Source organism: Chaetodon trifascialis, chromosome 19, assembly GCF_039877785.1.
Source record: "Chaetodon trifascialis isolate fChaTrf1 chromosome 19, fChaTrf1.hap1, whole genome shotgun sequence".
Classification (NCBI taxonomy): domain Eukaryota; kingdom Metazoa; phylum Chordata; class Actinopteri; order Chaetodontiformes; family Chaetodontidae; genus Chaetodon; species Chaetodon trifascialis.
In genome coordinates, this window is record NC_092074.1 from 2253999 (window position 1) to 2271576 (window position 17578).

The following is a 17578-nucleotide window of genomic DNA, read 5'->3' on the forward strand; positions in this document are numbered from 1 at the left end:
TAGATATAGACTTGGATACAAAAAAGAATTTTATTCAGTGTTATCCATGTGTCAGTTAGCAACAGCAGTGACTGCAAAAATGAACCTTGAGAATAAATTAATAGAAAAGTGTCATTAAAATAAGTTGGATCACAAAGTAAAAACCTGCAGAAAATAACAGGAATGTAAACACACTAAGAGTTCAAAGGCAGCAAATACCCTCAAAATAAAGATGGGGTACAAAATATTAGGATGCTTTTCAGTCACAACCGAACAAGACTGCACTGTCATTTTACTTAGATGGCTGCAGAGATTCAAAGTGCAGTTTCTTTATACTTCATGATTGGAGGGTCGTTTGGTGATTTGAAAATGGATCTTACCTGAAAAAATAATGTTTGAAGACGACTGATGTTCTGATCAAAATACTACAGTATTCTCATTATATCTACGTTTTGTCATTTACCTCCACAAAACAAACACCTGTCATAGAGCAAGTGAAAGCCCAGTGGGGCAGCATGGGAATTAAAGGCGTGCAACACAAGAATAACTTCTGATCCATGAAGAGCAAAGTTCATTAGCTCCAGTGATTCTGATTCTTTCTCTTAAAGCTCTTAAAACATCCCTGATCAAACTGGTTCACCAGCTCTGTTTCCACACACTTTTTACATCACATTGATCACTCAGTGAAAATTTGCATTGTGGTAAATTTCCAGACATGGTCGACATCCCAATAGAAATCTTATTGAAACGTGGCATTGCTTCTCTGTGGAAGCAGACTTTGGTCCAGTCAGTCCTCATGTGGAACCCACTGCTCTGAGGTACTTCAGACTCATTGGTCGGCTCTTACAAAAATCTCACGAAAGAAAAGTTGAACCAACCAACTTATGGGAAAAAAAAAACAACAACAAAACTATGGTGTAGCATTTAACCAAGCAGATCCTTTGATTTTTTGGCACTGAAAACACAAAATTTAGTTGTGTTTAATCAGTTCAAAGCAAACAAATGGTTTAAAAACATTACAGATACCATCTACATTACAATATATATCTCAGTAATACTGACTCAGTTCAGCCATATTAAAGTTTGCAGAAAGTAAATACACACCAATAACTCCAGATAATTTCACAGTGACATCATGACAAAGATATCCACCAATGAAGGGAAAGAAGATGAGTGCTTGTGGAGCACATCTCATTGGTGGCCTGACTAGCCAATCATTGCCATCGACTGAACAGCTTCTGCTGGATCTCAGTAGAAATAAATAAATAAATGTTCAGATTCTTCTCTCAGTTAAGACTTGAAGCTGATCCTCCAGTTTAGAAGTTTCTTCATCCTTAGAAGTAAGGAAAAGGCGTGTTATGTAGGGCAATGATGCTACTTGATGCTTTGTGATTTGTTTGTTTCTCATTGTAATCTGCAGAAATGAGCTGTGTACACAACCCTCAGTACTCAAAGCTATAAACAGGAATACTGATATACATTTTTGGTGATGATCATGTAGCTGCTGAGGGCAGAGTTCAAATGGGGTGACTAAAGTGTGCTCTTACATTATTAGTATTTGCAGTCACCAGGGCCAGCTCAGTCCAGTTTGTGGCCTCAGAGATGTTTCCCAGCTCCTTGTGACACTATAAGTCAAACAACATAATGTAACTGCTATTATACCATGGTCTGGGTGAATACTCGATTAAGATTGGCTGCAGGGTGTCCGTTAAAAAGTGTTATAGGACACCTATAAAAAAAGTTCCAGTCAAATAGCCTGATCGTTCTAAATTATTGCGCTGGCTCAAACGCTAGCTGGTAACCGTGGCAACAGAAACTTGCTTGATACAGAGTGAATGGTGGATAATATTTATAAAAACAATTTAGGATAAACTTACTTGCTTGATATACATTTAATGATCAGAGTCAATGGTGGATAATATTTCTTGCAATAAAAACGATTTAGGAAACTATCTTTGATTCTTTGAAACAAAATTCCGCATCATCCTCTGGACACACACAAGCGGTAAGAGGTGCACTTGCCCTCTGAAATGATCCTTTGTATCACATAACATAACATTATCAATCATCTCACTTCCCTCCACTGATTAGGCCTAATGTAACAGCTGCGGCCGACCGAGCTGCAGGTTCTGTGGCCAGAGCCGGTTACCTTGGCAACGCGTCACAACGAGAGATATTAAATAGTCCACTCAGCCGCTTCTTGTGGAAAACGTACAATTTTAACGGTAAGAAACAACATTAACATATTAATAATTGATTTAATATTTATTTCTTTCCTAAGTGACCATGGCATAAGTGGGATAATGCCCCTCGAGGTGTCCATTATCAGAAATGAATGGACTTCGTGGAAGCCACCGTTCACACCTCTGCGTCATCCATTCATTTCTGATAATGGACACCTCGTCGGGCATTATCCCTTACACAGTCCTCATGGAGTCAGTGGTGTTCTAATGGTCTGGACTAAACTGTGTATCTCATAATCACACAATAAACAGTTCTAAATCACTGACCACTTAACGTGCCTCTGGGCAGCTGCAGTCAATCTATGCGCAACATTGCCTGACAGTATGTGAAGTCATTTCATTCCATTCATTCGATAAGCTATTAAATGGCTCTGTGGCATAAGTGCATTTGATAGTTTACCTTTGCGATGTAAAGCCTCACTGTCTTGGAGAAACCTGGACTGAGTTCCTCAGCCTACAAGTTTATACAACACATACGACAAATATGAAATCGTAAATAATATGTAAACATGCTGCTTTACAATCACAAGCCGATGTACAAAATCAATACAAACAGAAAAGCCATGCTAAAAATAACGACCCAATGACCTTATTCATTTCTCTGAAAGCATTGTGGGTAAGGGTTCCCAGATTAATGTGTGTTTTAAGACAAATACCATGTCACTTGGTTGCTGCTTTGAGTCCAGCCAGAAACCTGGCATGTAGTCAGCCCTTCTCTCTGCCTGCATTTTATGTCTGTATACTGTCATACTATCAATAAAGGCAGAAATTCCATAAAAATATTGAAATACTTTGTATTATTTAATAAAATATGCTCCCTCTTAAATAAAACAACAAATAATTAAGTAAATAAATGGGATGGGTGAAAAAAAAACAAATAAATTAAAAATACACAAAATTTTGCATTTGTAGTGATTTACTAAAAAACTGACAAAGAAAAGGTGACACAGTGGTTTAGTCTTTACCAGCTGTGAATGATCGCTATACAGGAGAAGATCATTACTGTGAGTTCTAGGACTCCTCTTGCTGTGGTTCTTGCCTCCAAGATTACAACAACACACATATTACCAAAGAGCTGTTTGGCAGAAAGTCACATAAATTGCTGGAGGAAGTCGTAGGTTGCATATTTATTCAACGTTTGCTAACGAGCACACTGTCACACAAGTGTCAGAGATTATTTACTTCCAGCACGTGTTTATCATATGTCCCTCCTCTGGTCATCAAACTGGCTGTATACTGTTATTGATTTGAACAGAGTACACTATATCTGGAATAGATATTTAACATGCAAAATTAGAGTGAAGCAGCAGAAATCTCTAGACATCTACAGCAGTCTGCTACCTTGAGGAAGTTCTCAAGGGCATCATGCAGTGTGGAGGTGGGGGGGCTCTGGTAGAGGGCAGCAGCTGCCTTCTTCTCCAACCAGTCCAGAGTGGCTACCTGCAGACACACAGCCACATGATTGGCACAACACTCTCAAAGTCATGCCTTGAACACACTTTGAATGTGACCATTCACAGGGTTAGTATTCATTTGGATGCTTGGATAATGAAATCTACATCTGATCAGCCCAGAGTCAATAATAAAAGCAAAATACACTTCAGTCACTTATCTCACCTCATAGCACCATTTGCCAAGCAGGTAGTAACACATTGGGTCATCGTCTCTGAGGGCAATGGCATGGTCCAGATGCTCCTGAGAGGAGAACAAAACACTCCATCATAATTATACTGTACACAACTCTAAATATTAAAACAAACCCAAACTGAACTTGGAAAAAATATTAGCTAAATGTTGACATAAACTAAGTGTGCCCATGCTACCTTTAATATGCGGCTGTTCTTCAGTTTGCTATGCATGCTCTCATGCTGGGAGGTCAGTCCTGTCAGCACAGCAAACCTGGAGCCAAAAACATCAACACTGTGACACCAAGATATAACCAAACAGTCACCAGTGGGAGCAATATCTGTACAGAGTCAAAACCCAGAATGTTAGATATAAGTTCAGTGTTTGCTGTGTTCACCATCTTACCATTTGTAATACTCAGCATTCTGGCTGCTCTTCTTCAGGGCTAACTCTGCCTCCTCTTGGCCTGCAACACAAGCTCACAGTTCAATGACAAAAACTACAATAGTCTTGAAGATGGAAATAGTCATTTTTATTAACCATTTAACAAAATGACAGAGGCAGTACCTTTGTAAGCAGTCAGTCTAGTTCTGTTTTTTGTTGGGAATATTCCAAACTCCCAGGTTCCTTAGACCAGTGGTCCCCAACCTTTTTTGCGCCAAGGACCGGTTTAATGTCAGACAATATTTTCACGGACCGGCCATTGAGGTGTGGCGGATAAATACATCAAAATAAAATGATACGACCGTCTGCCCCTCTGCTCTCTTTATGCATCGATGCTCTGCCCCTTAATGCTCTCTGGTCGCTATGGTAACGTTTAAACATGCCTTCAAAATATGATACAGATACACCACAAAAATTAGTAAAAAAGTGCATGAAAAATCTAACTCACCTTAACGCAATTGTGTCTCAATGTCTTCTGCTTTTTCCTCAATGCGCCGAGTAACGGTGCTAGCCGCCAGAGGCACCTGTGCTATCTTTTTAATCGCATCCTCTCCAAGAAGTTCACGACAAATGTCTTTAGTGGCGGGCAGGATCGATTCTTCACCAACAGTGAATGGCTGCTTAGCCTTAGCAATACGGTTAGCCACCAAGTATGATGCTCTCAGTGCACTCGCATTTGTTAATGTGGTGGCCCTTAGTAATTTTTGGCCCTTAACATTTCTGTCCTTCCTGTTCCCGCTTTTTTCTTTCAAAAGATTCCGAAGGCTTGTCTTTTAATGCAGGGTGCTTGGTGTGCAAGTGGTGAAGCAGTTTTGAAGGCTTCATTGCCTCATTAGTGAGTCGATCGCCACATATAATGCAGAGCAGGCTTGGTGCGTGGGAATCACCTGTCACGATAAATCCATATTTTAAGTAGGACTCCTGGTACTGTCTGTTAAATGCTTTCTTTCTCTTTGAAGTCGTAGGCTCATCCTCTGCCTCCTCACTGGGCCTTTTTCCCTTCGCAAAGAAACTTTCTAACAATGTCTGTTTTTTGCTCATTTTGCTAGCTTGACTGTAAAATTTCAGCAGCAATGTGTCACGTGACCAAGATGTACCGGAAAGAAACCTCATTTTTCAAAATAAAGCATCGTTCAGACTCAGATAACAAATGAAACGGAAATAATGTAAGTTATTTATTCTTTCTGTGCAGTAGTAGTAACCTGGATGTAACTACAGTTCTATGAGTACAAGCGTAGACCTCTAACAGGCTTCACTATGGGTTTACAATGTTAGTCTCAGCACCTGAGAACAAATTGTGGATTCTTGAGGGGATTCTCAACCCTCTCTGTCTGAGCAGCTCCAGTGCCGTTTGCATGCATTTGAAAAATATGTGCTGGGCCAGAGGGTATCTGAATGGGAGGTGGCAGTATGGATAGCTTTGAGACCCCACTATGAAGCACAGGTACTCCCTGTGCGGCAGAATGGGGATCTAGAAATACGCAAAACTCAGGTCTATGGATGTCATTCAGTCACCTGGTTGGATGCACTCTAAAAGTTGTCTGACCATCAGCACGTGGAGGGTCTGGTGCATAATGTACCCGTTCAGAGTGCAAAGGTTCAGTATGGGCCTCATGTCTCCCGATTTCTTTGGCACCAGGAAATACAGGGAGAAGAAACCTGCTCTCGCCTCCAAACAGGGAACAGCCAAACTTGCTCCCTTTCCAAAGAGTACTGTTATTTCATCCTCCAAGGCCGCCCTCTCAGCAGGGAGAAAGACATAGGTCTGAATTACGCCGCTGAAAGGACGGGGCTGCACAGAGTGTGAGTGACTGACTGAGAGATTTGCACAGCTTGAAAAGAGGATTGCAACAATTCAGTGACAAATACATGAGAATGAAAAGTTCATTAAATCTGTAGCGGCTGCAATGTCCTGGATGTGTCCTAATGCCACTGGGTCAGCTGTTGAGGGTCCCAAACCAGCCTTCCCTGGATCTTTTAACATTCTGTGAAAGAAAACTGTCTCTGAGGTCCTGAGAAAAGATTTTTGCCTGCTGATGGAATAACTGAGAAACTGTGTCACAACATGTATTCATATCAGGTCCCATTCTAGCCTTGGGTAAAGCAATCAACTCTTTTAGCGGACTGCATGGCTGACATCAGCACCAATGGGATAACGAGATAAGGTCAATTCATAATCTCACCCAAGGAGCATGTTGTACCAAAACAAAAAAGCACATAAGAACAGAGGCCAGCACACACAAGCAGACAGCCTGTAACTCTCCACCCTCACCTGATTACAATTACAAATTAGTCATTTGTCAGACATTTCCAAAGCAACAGCGACTTACATATGAATTCACATCCCAATGCATACAGCATCAGGACAGTTTTGGGGTTCAATATCTTGCCCAAGGCATATGGACTGCTGAGGCCAGGGATCGAACCACCGACCTCCTGATTGGTGGACAACTGCTCTACCTCCTGAGCTACAGCCGCCAGATGATCCTCTGTTTCACACTACCCAAGGCATTCAAAGGATGTCACTGAATGTCCCTCTCGATCACATTTTCCGAGGACCCAGTGCCACTTACCCACCTCCACAACAATCACCAATCAAAGTTAGTTATAGCTGACATACTGAAGCTCAATTGCATTGGTGAACTATTAAACAACAATAGCCACAGGCACCATAACTCAGGTGTTTATCAGAAATGATAAGTTCACAATGGGGTGGTGGGGGCAAGTGGGCAGGCCTAGGCTGGCTCATAGCCCTGACATGCCATTTGTAAGTCAGGGGAAAGTCATATTTGTTTTAGTGGCTGAGGCAAGCAGGTTGTCGATCAGGTAGCGCTGATCAGTCAGCGTCACACTTCTCCCAGTGGAGTGTGAGACAGGTGACACAAGAATTAGCCTCAGCCTGATGCCGCCGGCCTAGGACAAGTAAGACTCCTGGGGGTCTGGTGGCAGCATTGGAGGCGAAAAAATTCGGAACCTCTCACCTTTCATCATCTAAAATGTCCAGCCATAATTACCTGGAATTATTCTTATTGTGTAAATAACAGAATAGTAGGGCCATGCAAGCAGGTTAGTCCTTCCAAATGTGTTCTTTATTCCTTTTCTCTCCAATTAAGCAGTAAAATCTACTTTTTTTAGGCTTCTCCTATTGGTTCACTCTACCTTTGCTTTACTTGTGTGTGTATGTGTGTGTGTCCATTACCTTGCTGTGCATAGGTCTTCTTCTCTTGCTTGTCCTCGGTGGACTCATACATATCACTATAAGCACGAGCCAGTCGCCAAAGAAACTCCCTGCTGTCTCCATACTGTCGGCACAGAAACACCAGTCAAAAACTCAAGTCATGAATCTTATGTTGGAACTTAGATTAGCCTGGTTATTGGCTGTTTAAGTAGTAGTAGTTTAAGTAAGTGCGTATATGTGTAAATGGGTATATTAAATAAGTAAATAATAAGTAAATAGTAATGTCATAAGTAAAAAAATATATAATTAATATGTACAAAACGTCTCAACTGTCTTGCAACTGCTGCCATCAGCAAGAACTTAATCAATAGTTGTGCACCGCGCTGCACAATGAGTATACTAACTTGGTGCTAATCAAATAGAAAAAGTGCTTTCAAAATTAATACAAGACATTCATAACTTTAAACTTAATAAACAGGTAGTTTTCATGTTACATTTCACTCTTGCCAATCAGAACTATTGTCATAGCTTACTAAGGTCAGATATTGCACATTGCATAATACCTCAGTGAAAGCAATACTGAGCTTTTCTAAAACAGTCTCTAGTCTCCTGTTTGCTTGTTTCAGTGTGTGACAATAACATTAAGTGCTGTGTGGGCTCTGTGATCACTCATTTTAAATGTTAATACAGCCAATTGCAGCAGAGTTCTTGGCAGCATTTTCACACAAACACACCGTATTGGAATATAGACAGCTTAATATAGTCTCTGTCAATACAGTTACAACCAGAAAGGTAACACAGTAATAATACAGTTTCTGTGCTACAGAAAGCTCTGGATGTCCTGGTGACAGAGAGATCAGTGGCCCTTCACTGACACCCACTGGCACAGCTACACAACTGCACAACATATCTGTTGGTTGCTCCAGGAACAGTCTTACTCAGAGGTTAACATGGTATTTTTTAAGTAACTCTCACAATAAGATTTTATTTTCCATGAGAATGTATTAGAGATAGGGAAGCTAAGTAAAAATATATGAAACTAAATCTTAAATCACTTACTCTGTCTGACCAACCGTTAAAACCCCCAAAATATTCAGTTTACATGAAACAGAGAAGAGCAGTAAAATTTGAGGCGTAATCAGCAAATGTTATCTATTGATTGCTACAAATTTCAAACTGGAATCTTCTTTAAAGGAACAATGCGTAAGAATTTACCTCCAGTCAAAGGTTGATACAAACAAATAGGAGGCAGCATATCACCAGAGTAACTGCCAATAGCTGCTCACTATTCTCTTTGCTATTGCCACCTTTAGCTGTAGCTACAAGCTGCTTTTAGTTATTTAGCTCAGTTAGCTAAATGAGCTAAGTAACTGCATATGAACGAGCCTTTCGAGGATGCCACTTTCATTCCCAATCATGATATTATCACCAATGAACCTGTTTACCTGTGAAACATTCCAAACAGGTGTTTTTGGAGCAATTTTCCCAGTCTTTGTTGCTCCTGTCACAACTTACTTGAAATGTGTTGCTGACATGAAATTCAGAATAAGCATATATTAACAAAAATCAATGAAGCTAATGAGATTGAGCATGGAATATATTGCTACCGTTTCCAATTGAGTATATGTCAAAAAGGATTGGCAAATCATCACATTCTGTTTTGTTTTTTGTTGTATTTCTATATGCAGCTTCCCATCCTTTTTGGAACAGGGGTTGCACCTGCACCAACTCAGCTGATTCTAATTAGCTCAAGTAGGAGAACTAATTAGTGCACACATACTGTGGGAATGGGAATGGGAATATACTGTATGTGTACATATATGTGTATCTAGCACGCTGTCCTACATTCTTTCTATTAGATCTAAAGTGTGATATAAACATATTGAATTCTATTGTTATTATTCTTAGTGTAACCACTAGTTTATCATCACATAACCAGTGAGTTCTGGCCTTCACCTCTGCTCTGCTGTCCAGCAGCAGGCGAAAGCCTTCTGCCTTTAAACTGGCATCTCCTGTGTGAAGGATGTCACTCTGTGCCAGGAGGAGAGCCAGCTCCCCACTGGGAACGTCAGTCACCAGCTGCAGCCTCACTTCATCTTCCTCCTGCTCCTCATCCTCCTCCTCTAACACCCTCTCCTCTACTTCGTCTTCCTGGGAGTCTTCCTGGCGGAGGGTGAGGACAGTGGCACAGCTTTTGTCCTCTTCTTCCTCAGACTCCTGATCAGGCTCAGGTTCACGCTCACGCTCACCATCCTCTCTGTCTGTGTCACGATCTGTGTAGTCTGACTCAGCACAGGCTGTTGAGTACCTGGGACATACATGGAGGACCATAGAGATGAATGGGTGGAATTCTCACATCATTGAAAATTTACATTTGCAAAATTCAACAGCAACATCACTTTTCAGAATCAGTGTCACTGTTACTCTGGATAATCTGCAGAACAGAGCAGCTAGCAGTTATTACATGGGTTTATTCTTTTGCACAAAGTAGTCCATGAAATTGTTCACAATGTTTAAAACACAAGCTCAGGTCTGATTCTTAGTCTCAGAATCAAAACCATGACAAGTTAAAACTATTGGCATGGCTAGCTCACAAAAATGTAAGAGGAAAAAATATGTTTTCTGTAATTTGGGTGAATGATCCCTTTAATTCATTTAGAAATATATCATTTTGTTGTATTGCTAAACAGTTACAGCAGCTTGTCCATAGCCATGAACAATTACACATAAGTATGCTGCTACAGCACCAAGACTGGCGCTGGATAAAAAAACCTGTGGGAGTGGGACCAAAGCATTGGCATCAAGAGGCTGCCAATGCAGCAAAAATGTAAACTTATTTAGCAAAAATGTCCCACCTGTGCCAACTTTACAGCAACGCAGCACAGAAGCATCTGGAAATCAAGTACATGCAAGCCTACATCCTTGGTGGATTACTGTAAGGTGACTGCTACACTTCTACATCATACTGACTTTAGTATGTAGAATTAATCATGTAGTAAAATTCCTCCTCATAATATAATAAAGAGCTTTACTGTCTCTTGGCATCTGATAAGCCTTCGTAATCATGGATCTGTTACTCCAACTGGCCTTACTGAATTGAACTATATCATCTCTTGCATTTTTTCAGCACAGTGTAATTTTAATTCTAAACACCTAGCAGGAATGAATGTCAGTCAGTCAGTCACTCACTCAGTATTAGCCACACATGGCCAGGTTAACTGTCTATAATTGTTTTAGAGATTAACAAGAATTAGCTGATGGAGCTTTTTGAGAAGCCTATTAAAAACGCCCGCTGTTGTATCAAACCAGGATCTAAGCCTGACCTGGTCCTGCACAATTTTAGATCACTACGGGACTCAAAGCCAATTACTCAAAGCCTCTTTGTGGGTATCAAAGAGCCACGTGATTTTTGCACAATAATCTACATCACTAACGACAATAAAGGAAAAAACATCAAGACTTTAAAACTGTACTTTACAATATTTTTAAAATGACAATGGATGACACAAGCAAAAAGGATACTGAATATTGGACAAACAATTTATCAACACAGCTCTAAAAAATCTTAGTGCTCATCAATCATATACATTATGTAGTATAATATGAGATGGTACCACCAGAAACACAATATAACAACTATACACACACACACACACCAATCCAAGACATACCCTCCTTCGCTGGTCTCTTCATACGTGCTGGCCATGCCCTGGCTGGCAGTGAAGTAGATGGAGCTGGAGCTGGTGGAGTCAGTGCGCTCCCTATGGACGAAGTGGCGGCGGCGCCGTACCCGCTGACTGTCCTCCACTCCCTTTCTGAATGTTGGGGAGGAGGAAGACATATACACAACAGTCAAACAATGTCCAAGTGGGAAGCCAGGCCCACTTTGAAGGTTACTCTGATCTTTCAACCCATTCTAATATCATCCTGATAATTCTAACTTTTCGCTCTCCTTACATGCACAATAGAGCTGCTAGAGCCAAATCCCCATTCTGTGGCTTTCAGTCAAAGACTTTAAGGTGCTCCTGTAGACATGGAATATTACACAAACTGATATTTATGAGCTCCTATTGTGCTATACAGTAGTTGCCATATTTAATATCCTGCAGCCTGGTGTACCAGCTATGTATGTGTAAGTTCAAAAGTCGCTTCATTTGTCATGTAGAAGTTACACTCCAAGTCATATTTGGGGTACACCTCAATTTAGCAGCTTTAAATCACTACCTTTTACAAATGACTATTTTGCATCATAATCTAAGAAGGTTCAGTAGGGCAGGTGCTATACAGCTCTCCACACCCTCACTCACTTGACATCCTGGATGATCTGCAGGGCAATGTCCTGCAGGCCACCTCTCAGTTCGGCCACCTCTGAGCGCAGCGATGAGACGCAGGTCAGCACCTGGTCCAGCTGGTTCCTGAGCTCCTGCTGCTGCTCTGGGGACAGGCCCTGCACCACTGCTTCTACCGCTGCCAGGGCCTGCTGCTGGGTCTCCTCCTCTGGAGGAGGAGACAGGGAGGTTTGGCCTTGTTTGCATTTTAGTCAATGTTGTACCCCTAAGTCTACCTTAAATCACTTTAAGCCTTCTCCCACTCTCAAAACATGAACATCAATCCATCCTCCAATCAATCCGTCCTCCACCTCCTCCAACTTGCAAGCCAAGGTGTGAGGTCATGTCACGTCAAATTTATTTATATAACACATTTCATGCAGTGTAAGGTCACACACACCACCCACCAACATACACACCCAGAAATACCTAAAGAGAGTGAGAAAGAAAGCGAGAGAGAGAGAGAGAGAGAGAGAGAGAGAGAGAGAGAGAGAGAGAGAGAGAGATGGAGGCAATGGCTAGTCATTGGCCTGAATGAACTGGATAGATCTTACGCTTTCTTTTAAAATGCGCCACAGTTGTCGTTCATCTTATATTATCAGGCCATTGGTTCCAAAGAGTGGGCCCAGAGTAGCTGAATGCACCGTCACCAAATTCACTGCTGATAATGGGTACAGTTAGGAGACCTTGTGTGTGACATGATCTGAGAGTTGTGGAGGATTGGTTAGCAGTGAGCAGATCAGATATGTATGTATCATTTATAGACAGTGAGCAATATTTGAAATCAATTCTGTTTTCTATTGGAAGCCACTGAAGTGATTTAAGTACAGGAGGAAGGGGTAGAAAATGGTGCCGACGACAAGACACATGGTACAGGCCATGGACAGAGCTATTATAAGATCAGTAACGCTGCGTGACAATGCATGGGTATTTATCGTTCTGGGAATGGGAACAGCTTTCCTAATGAAGTATTCCTGACTCTAAATCTAACATTTAAACCATCAAATCAGCATATTTTGAATTCAAGACATTTTCCTGCATATGCACATTCCATACAGTATTGCTGCACATAAATTGTAAGAAAAACTTTATAAAAAATATTCTATGACAATTATATATTATCATTATTATTATTATTATTATTATTATTATTATAGAATAAAAAATAGAATAGTACAAAAAATCTAGATAAATCCTATTTGTCTAGAGTTGGTGGCTACAATATGCTGCATTTAACATTATAACAGATAAGGCTCAATTTTATGTGTTGGAATAATCAAGCTATTTGTCATTTTCTGGCCAATACATCGCGAGATCTTACTTGCAAAATGCCGAATTTAAAAGCCTCAACACAAATAGAATGTTTGAATCTAATCTAATCTCTGACAATCAACTGTGGTTGGTTTACGTATAAATTAAATGTTACAACATTCTATTGTTTCTAACATTCCAAGTTGCCATGTGCCAAACATCATTCTTCATCTAAACTGACAGTGGGTTGGACAATACGCAGTTGGAAGGAAGCATCTCTCTCTCTCTCTCTCTCTCCTCTCTCTCTCTCTCTCTCTCTCTCTCTCTCTCTCTCTCTCTCTCTCTCTCTCACACACACACACACACACACACACACACTCACACACACTCACACACACACACACACACACACACACACACACACACACACACACACACACACACACACATCTTGACAAGTTGGTGTCTGTGCCAGGCAAAGCAGAGCCAACTCACCCTCAGCATCCAGCGTCTCCCGCAGTAGCGCTGCTCCATCCGATCCGTCAAACAGGCGGGGAGCTGGCCGTGCCTCCAGCACCATTCTCTGGGTTTTTCTCCTACTGACCTCTCTGAAAATTAGGAAGGCAATCAAGCCCAAGCCCGCTGTGGCTCCGACAGCAAGCCCGATTAACCCGTTTCTCCCGAGCGGCGTGTTCATTTCTCCACACTCAGCAGACGTAGGTCGTTGAGGGCTAACGTACTCGTTAACTTCAGTTACTTACAAATGCCACTTTAATGTGTCACCGACCATGACTCAGGATGTCCACGACATGACTTGACCGTCTTCACGTTAATTATCCTAGTTAAGAAAATAACATGGGGCGCGCTCACTGCTAGCACGTTAGCCTGATGTCATTAGCCTTTCGCTATTATAGCGTTCACTAGCTAATAACAGCGACGACTTTTAATAAGCTTGGCCCATATGTTAGAAATGTCCTTTGTAATCTCACTAATATATTTCGACGACACGTTTTAAACCTAAACGATTCTACTTACACTCTACAAGAAGAGCATATATCAATCGTTTACATCAGAGACGCTATGAAAATATAAAACGTACTCCGTTCATCACATCAGCACCTCCTGTATCATTGAGGCTAACGCGTGTTTAAGTAACTTCCGGTTCTAATTTTCAAAATAAAACTTATGTTTAGAAGCCCCTTTATTTCACAAATATAAAACACGTTTTTACATAAAGTTCGGCATTATAAAAAGAAAAATACTTATTAATATCTACATTATGAGATACGCGGTTAGTCGCCAACATTAGCTAGTAGTAAATTGTCAAACTAGGTCAATAGTCCGATTTACTAAATCCAAGGTAGGGATATTTATTACAGGTTATGAGGTTTGTGACTTCGTAAACAAAAAAATATCTTTCTAAGTCCAACACATCATGAGATAGTATGTCAACTTTTATTCACATACTATCTCATGATGTGTTTTAGTCGCCATTGACTTTCAGAGGCCCAAAATGCTTCAGGTTATACAGTATGTGTAGCAGTTACATTGTGGTAAGCTTGATATTTACAAATGTACCACTAAAGCAAAATTAAAAATTGGAATAGTAAGGGTTATATGCATTCTTATCCAATTGGGAGGCCCTATCTTATTAAGAGACCCAGTTTCAAAATCATGCATTAATACATTAATGTTGCTGGTGATATTTAGATGTTGCACATTCATAAACAAACCAGCTGACAAAACCTTTTAAAAAATGTTTGCAATGAAATGAGCTTGATGTTAAGAGGAACTTACCTCAGTTTTCCTTTTATGAAGGTCAGTAATCAGATCACTATCATCTCTCTTTATCAAAGTGTTGAAAAGGTTTATTTCATTGAGTCAGAATGAATAGTTAGTTCATGTGTTGTCAGTCACATAATTGTGACCAGTGTCAAGTTGGAATACACAGCAAGCAAAATAACTATTTAAGTCACAGATAAATAATAAGCTTGTCAATAATTGCTGCAAACTCTCCAGTGTATCTTTGCTAATGAGGTTATCAGCGCACTCTTTTCAACTGAATATCAAAATTGAATTGGGAGATTTTGGTGAAATCTGTTGAGCACATTCCTGCTCATCTCATTTATGCTGGCCTTTCTTTTAGCACCACTCACTGGACAAGCACAATGACACGCAACACACTCAGTGATCTGCTTTGTCTTTCATTTACATATTTTTCTATGATATTTCATTCATATTATGGGATAGTGTTCCTTCATATCATGAGAAGATAGGTGGGAAAACCTGTAGAACATGTAGGGAAGACTCCTATAATGCCTAGGAGTGGCAGGGCACCTCTGCTAAGCATGTTTCCTCTGTGAACCTGACCCAGATATGCGAGATAAACAATGGATGAAACTCATTTTGCTGCAACTGAAGCGTGCCAAGAATGTGTCCAATGGAAAGAACAGTGTCATTCATTTAGCAATGAAGTCAGCATGACAGACACCTGCAAGGAGGAAACAGAGAAGGCTCAAAAGGTCAGGGTGTGCTTGAAGACGTACAGTCGGCTCCAAAGATGAGCACTTGCTCTAAATCAGAACAGACCTCTGAACCATCTCAGCAAGTGTATATGAATGTTCATCGTCACTGACCAGGGTTTGACAGTGTAAAACCTTGCTTAACTTATACTCCAGTCAGAAAAATAATGTAAATTTAGTAGTTGTTCTGGTCAACAAATAGGATTTTTCTGCTTTCCAAATCCCACAACTACTGGTGCAGTGTTAAATGTACTGAAATAATAGTTGAAGATAGAAGGCAGAGAGTTTTTGAAATAGCAATGTATTAACTCAGAAAAGCCAGAGTTAGCTGGTTTGGACAACACTGACAATGGCAAAATGTTTTAAAAAGGGTATGTATCTGCTTGCTGTAACCCACACACCTAAAATTCTAACAAATCTCTTTCTTTACTCTAAATCGTATACAGTTTTGTGTGGCAGGTACTCACCCAAGCTACTTAAGTACAATTTTGGGGTACTTGTACTTGAGTATTTCCGTTTTCTGCAAAATCATTATACCTCTACTCCTCCACATTTTAGAGACAAAAACTGTATGTATTATAGATTCAACTGTAAAATGAGCTCCACCTTTACCAAATGCAACATTAAAGCGATGAATACATTAAAGCACCAGTAATTAGAATCCAGTGATCCAATAAATGACACTGAAATGGTTCTTGATGCTGCACGAGTGCTTTTAATTTTTGGATGTAAGTATATTTTTCATGAATACTTGTGTACTTTTACTCAAGTAAAATTTTGAATGCAGGATTTCACTTGCAACAGAGTATTTCTACACTGTTGTCTTTCATATTTTTACTTGAGTACTTCTTCCACCACTGTAAAAGTGTAAAACATGGAGTAATATAAACATAATGTAATGCTGAAATTCAGTATGTGTCTTATGTGGACACATATCTTTGCTACTTTTGAGTAAATCATATAAATATGTGACAAACATGTAAAAACATTCTTATGATTAGGTGATCTGGTTGTACAATAGGGAGTTGAAGTAAATAGTCGACTACATTGATGAAGCAAGAGATTGTTAATCTGACTAGATTTGAAAGTAACCGCATTGTTCTTGTTTGCTTAGAATCAGTGAAGCAAAGTTTTTTAGTAATAAAACTACAGTAGTCTATTGGAAGATCACTGTGCAAATGGGAACTGTCTCTCAGCCTCTGAGGAAGCAGCATGCAGTCCGAATAATATGTTGGTCTAATGAATCTTAATTCATAGTATCTATCTATACAGATTTATATTTGTAGCTATATGAGAATATATACTGAAGATAGAAATAGGAATATTTAAAGGTTGTACTCCAGAGATTTAGTGTTGGACTTTCAAAAGGTTGGGAGACTTGTTAGAGACAAATTTTAAAAATATCTTCAAATCGAAGTAATACAGGCTGAGATCTCTTGACTTTTAGTCTCTAGCATAGGTCAAACTAAAAATACTGGATCCTACACTTAATAATACAAATCAGGAGCATCTTTCATTAGACACTTGCTGGCTCCTCAATGCAAATCCCACACCTACAGTTTGCAAGTCCCTCACCCAAGATGAGATTATTTCAAACTCCTCCACACACTTTAAAATGTCACTAAATCAGTTTTTTGTAGCCCAGTAATCTCCCACTTTACATCAGGGTAAATACTGTATATTTGTTTATTCATTTCTCAGCTCCTGTAATGGTTATTGACAATTACTCTTATTCCCTCACTTCCACACTCACTTCTACACTGCTGCCACTTTTCTTTAAACACAGCCAACAACTTTAAGGGATGTAAATTCACATAAAAAGACTATAGAAAAGACTATATCCACAATGCAAAATAATTTAGAGAACATGGACGATAAAGCCACAGATGAAATGAACCTGCCAACATGGTAATAGCTGTATTTTCACATAGAATGCAGAGGAAGTAGCACACACACTAAAAAGAATTTCCCAGTGACAAAAGGGATTAATGCTCTACTAACCACTGA

At 40.0% G+C, this 17578-nt stretch overlaps 1 protein-coding gene across 2 annotated transcripts; it reads right to left on the bottom strand.

Moving 5' to 3' along the window:
- Positions 1 to 8: 8 nt before the first annotated feature.
- On the bottom strand, positions 9 to 14202 carry rmdn3 (regulator of microtubule dynamics 3). 2 transcript variants are annotated; one of them, XM_070987391.1, is made up of 12 exons: positions 13545 to 14202; positions 11778 to 11967; positions 11142 to 11285; positions 9427 to 9778; positions 7492 to 7594; positions 4254 to 4314; positions 4046 to 4121; positions 3840 to 3917; positions 3564 to 3662; positions 2623 to 2676; positions 1527 to 1604; positions 9 to 1312 (listed from the first exon to the last, which is right to left on the bottom strand). In XM_070987391.1, the coding sequence occupies exons 1-12, from the start codon at positions 13744 to 13746 to the stop codon at positions 1253 to 1255; spliced, it is 1497 nt and encodes a 498-aa protein (XP_070843492.1). In that variant the 5' UTR covers positions 13747 to 14202; the 3' UTR covers positions 9 to 1252. The 2 variants fall into 2 exon arrangements, with proteins under 2 accessions (XP_070843492.1, XP_070843491.1); XM_070987390.1 differs by having other exon boundaries at positions 20 to 1332; positions 1544 to 1604.
- Positions 14203 to 17578: the final 3376 nt, after the last annotated feature.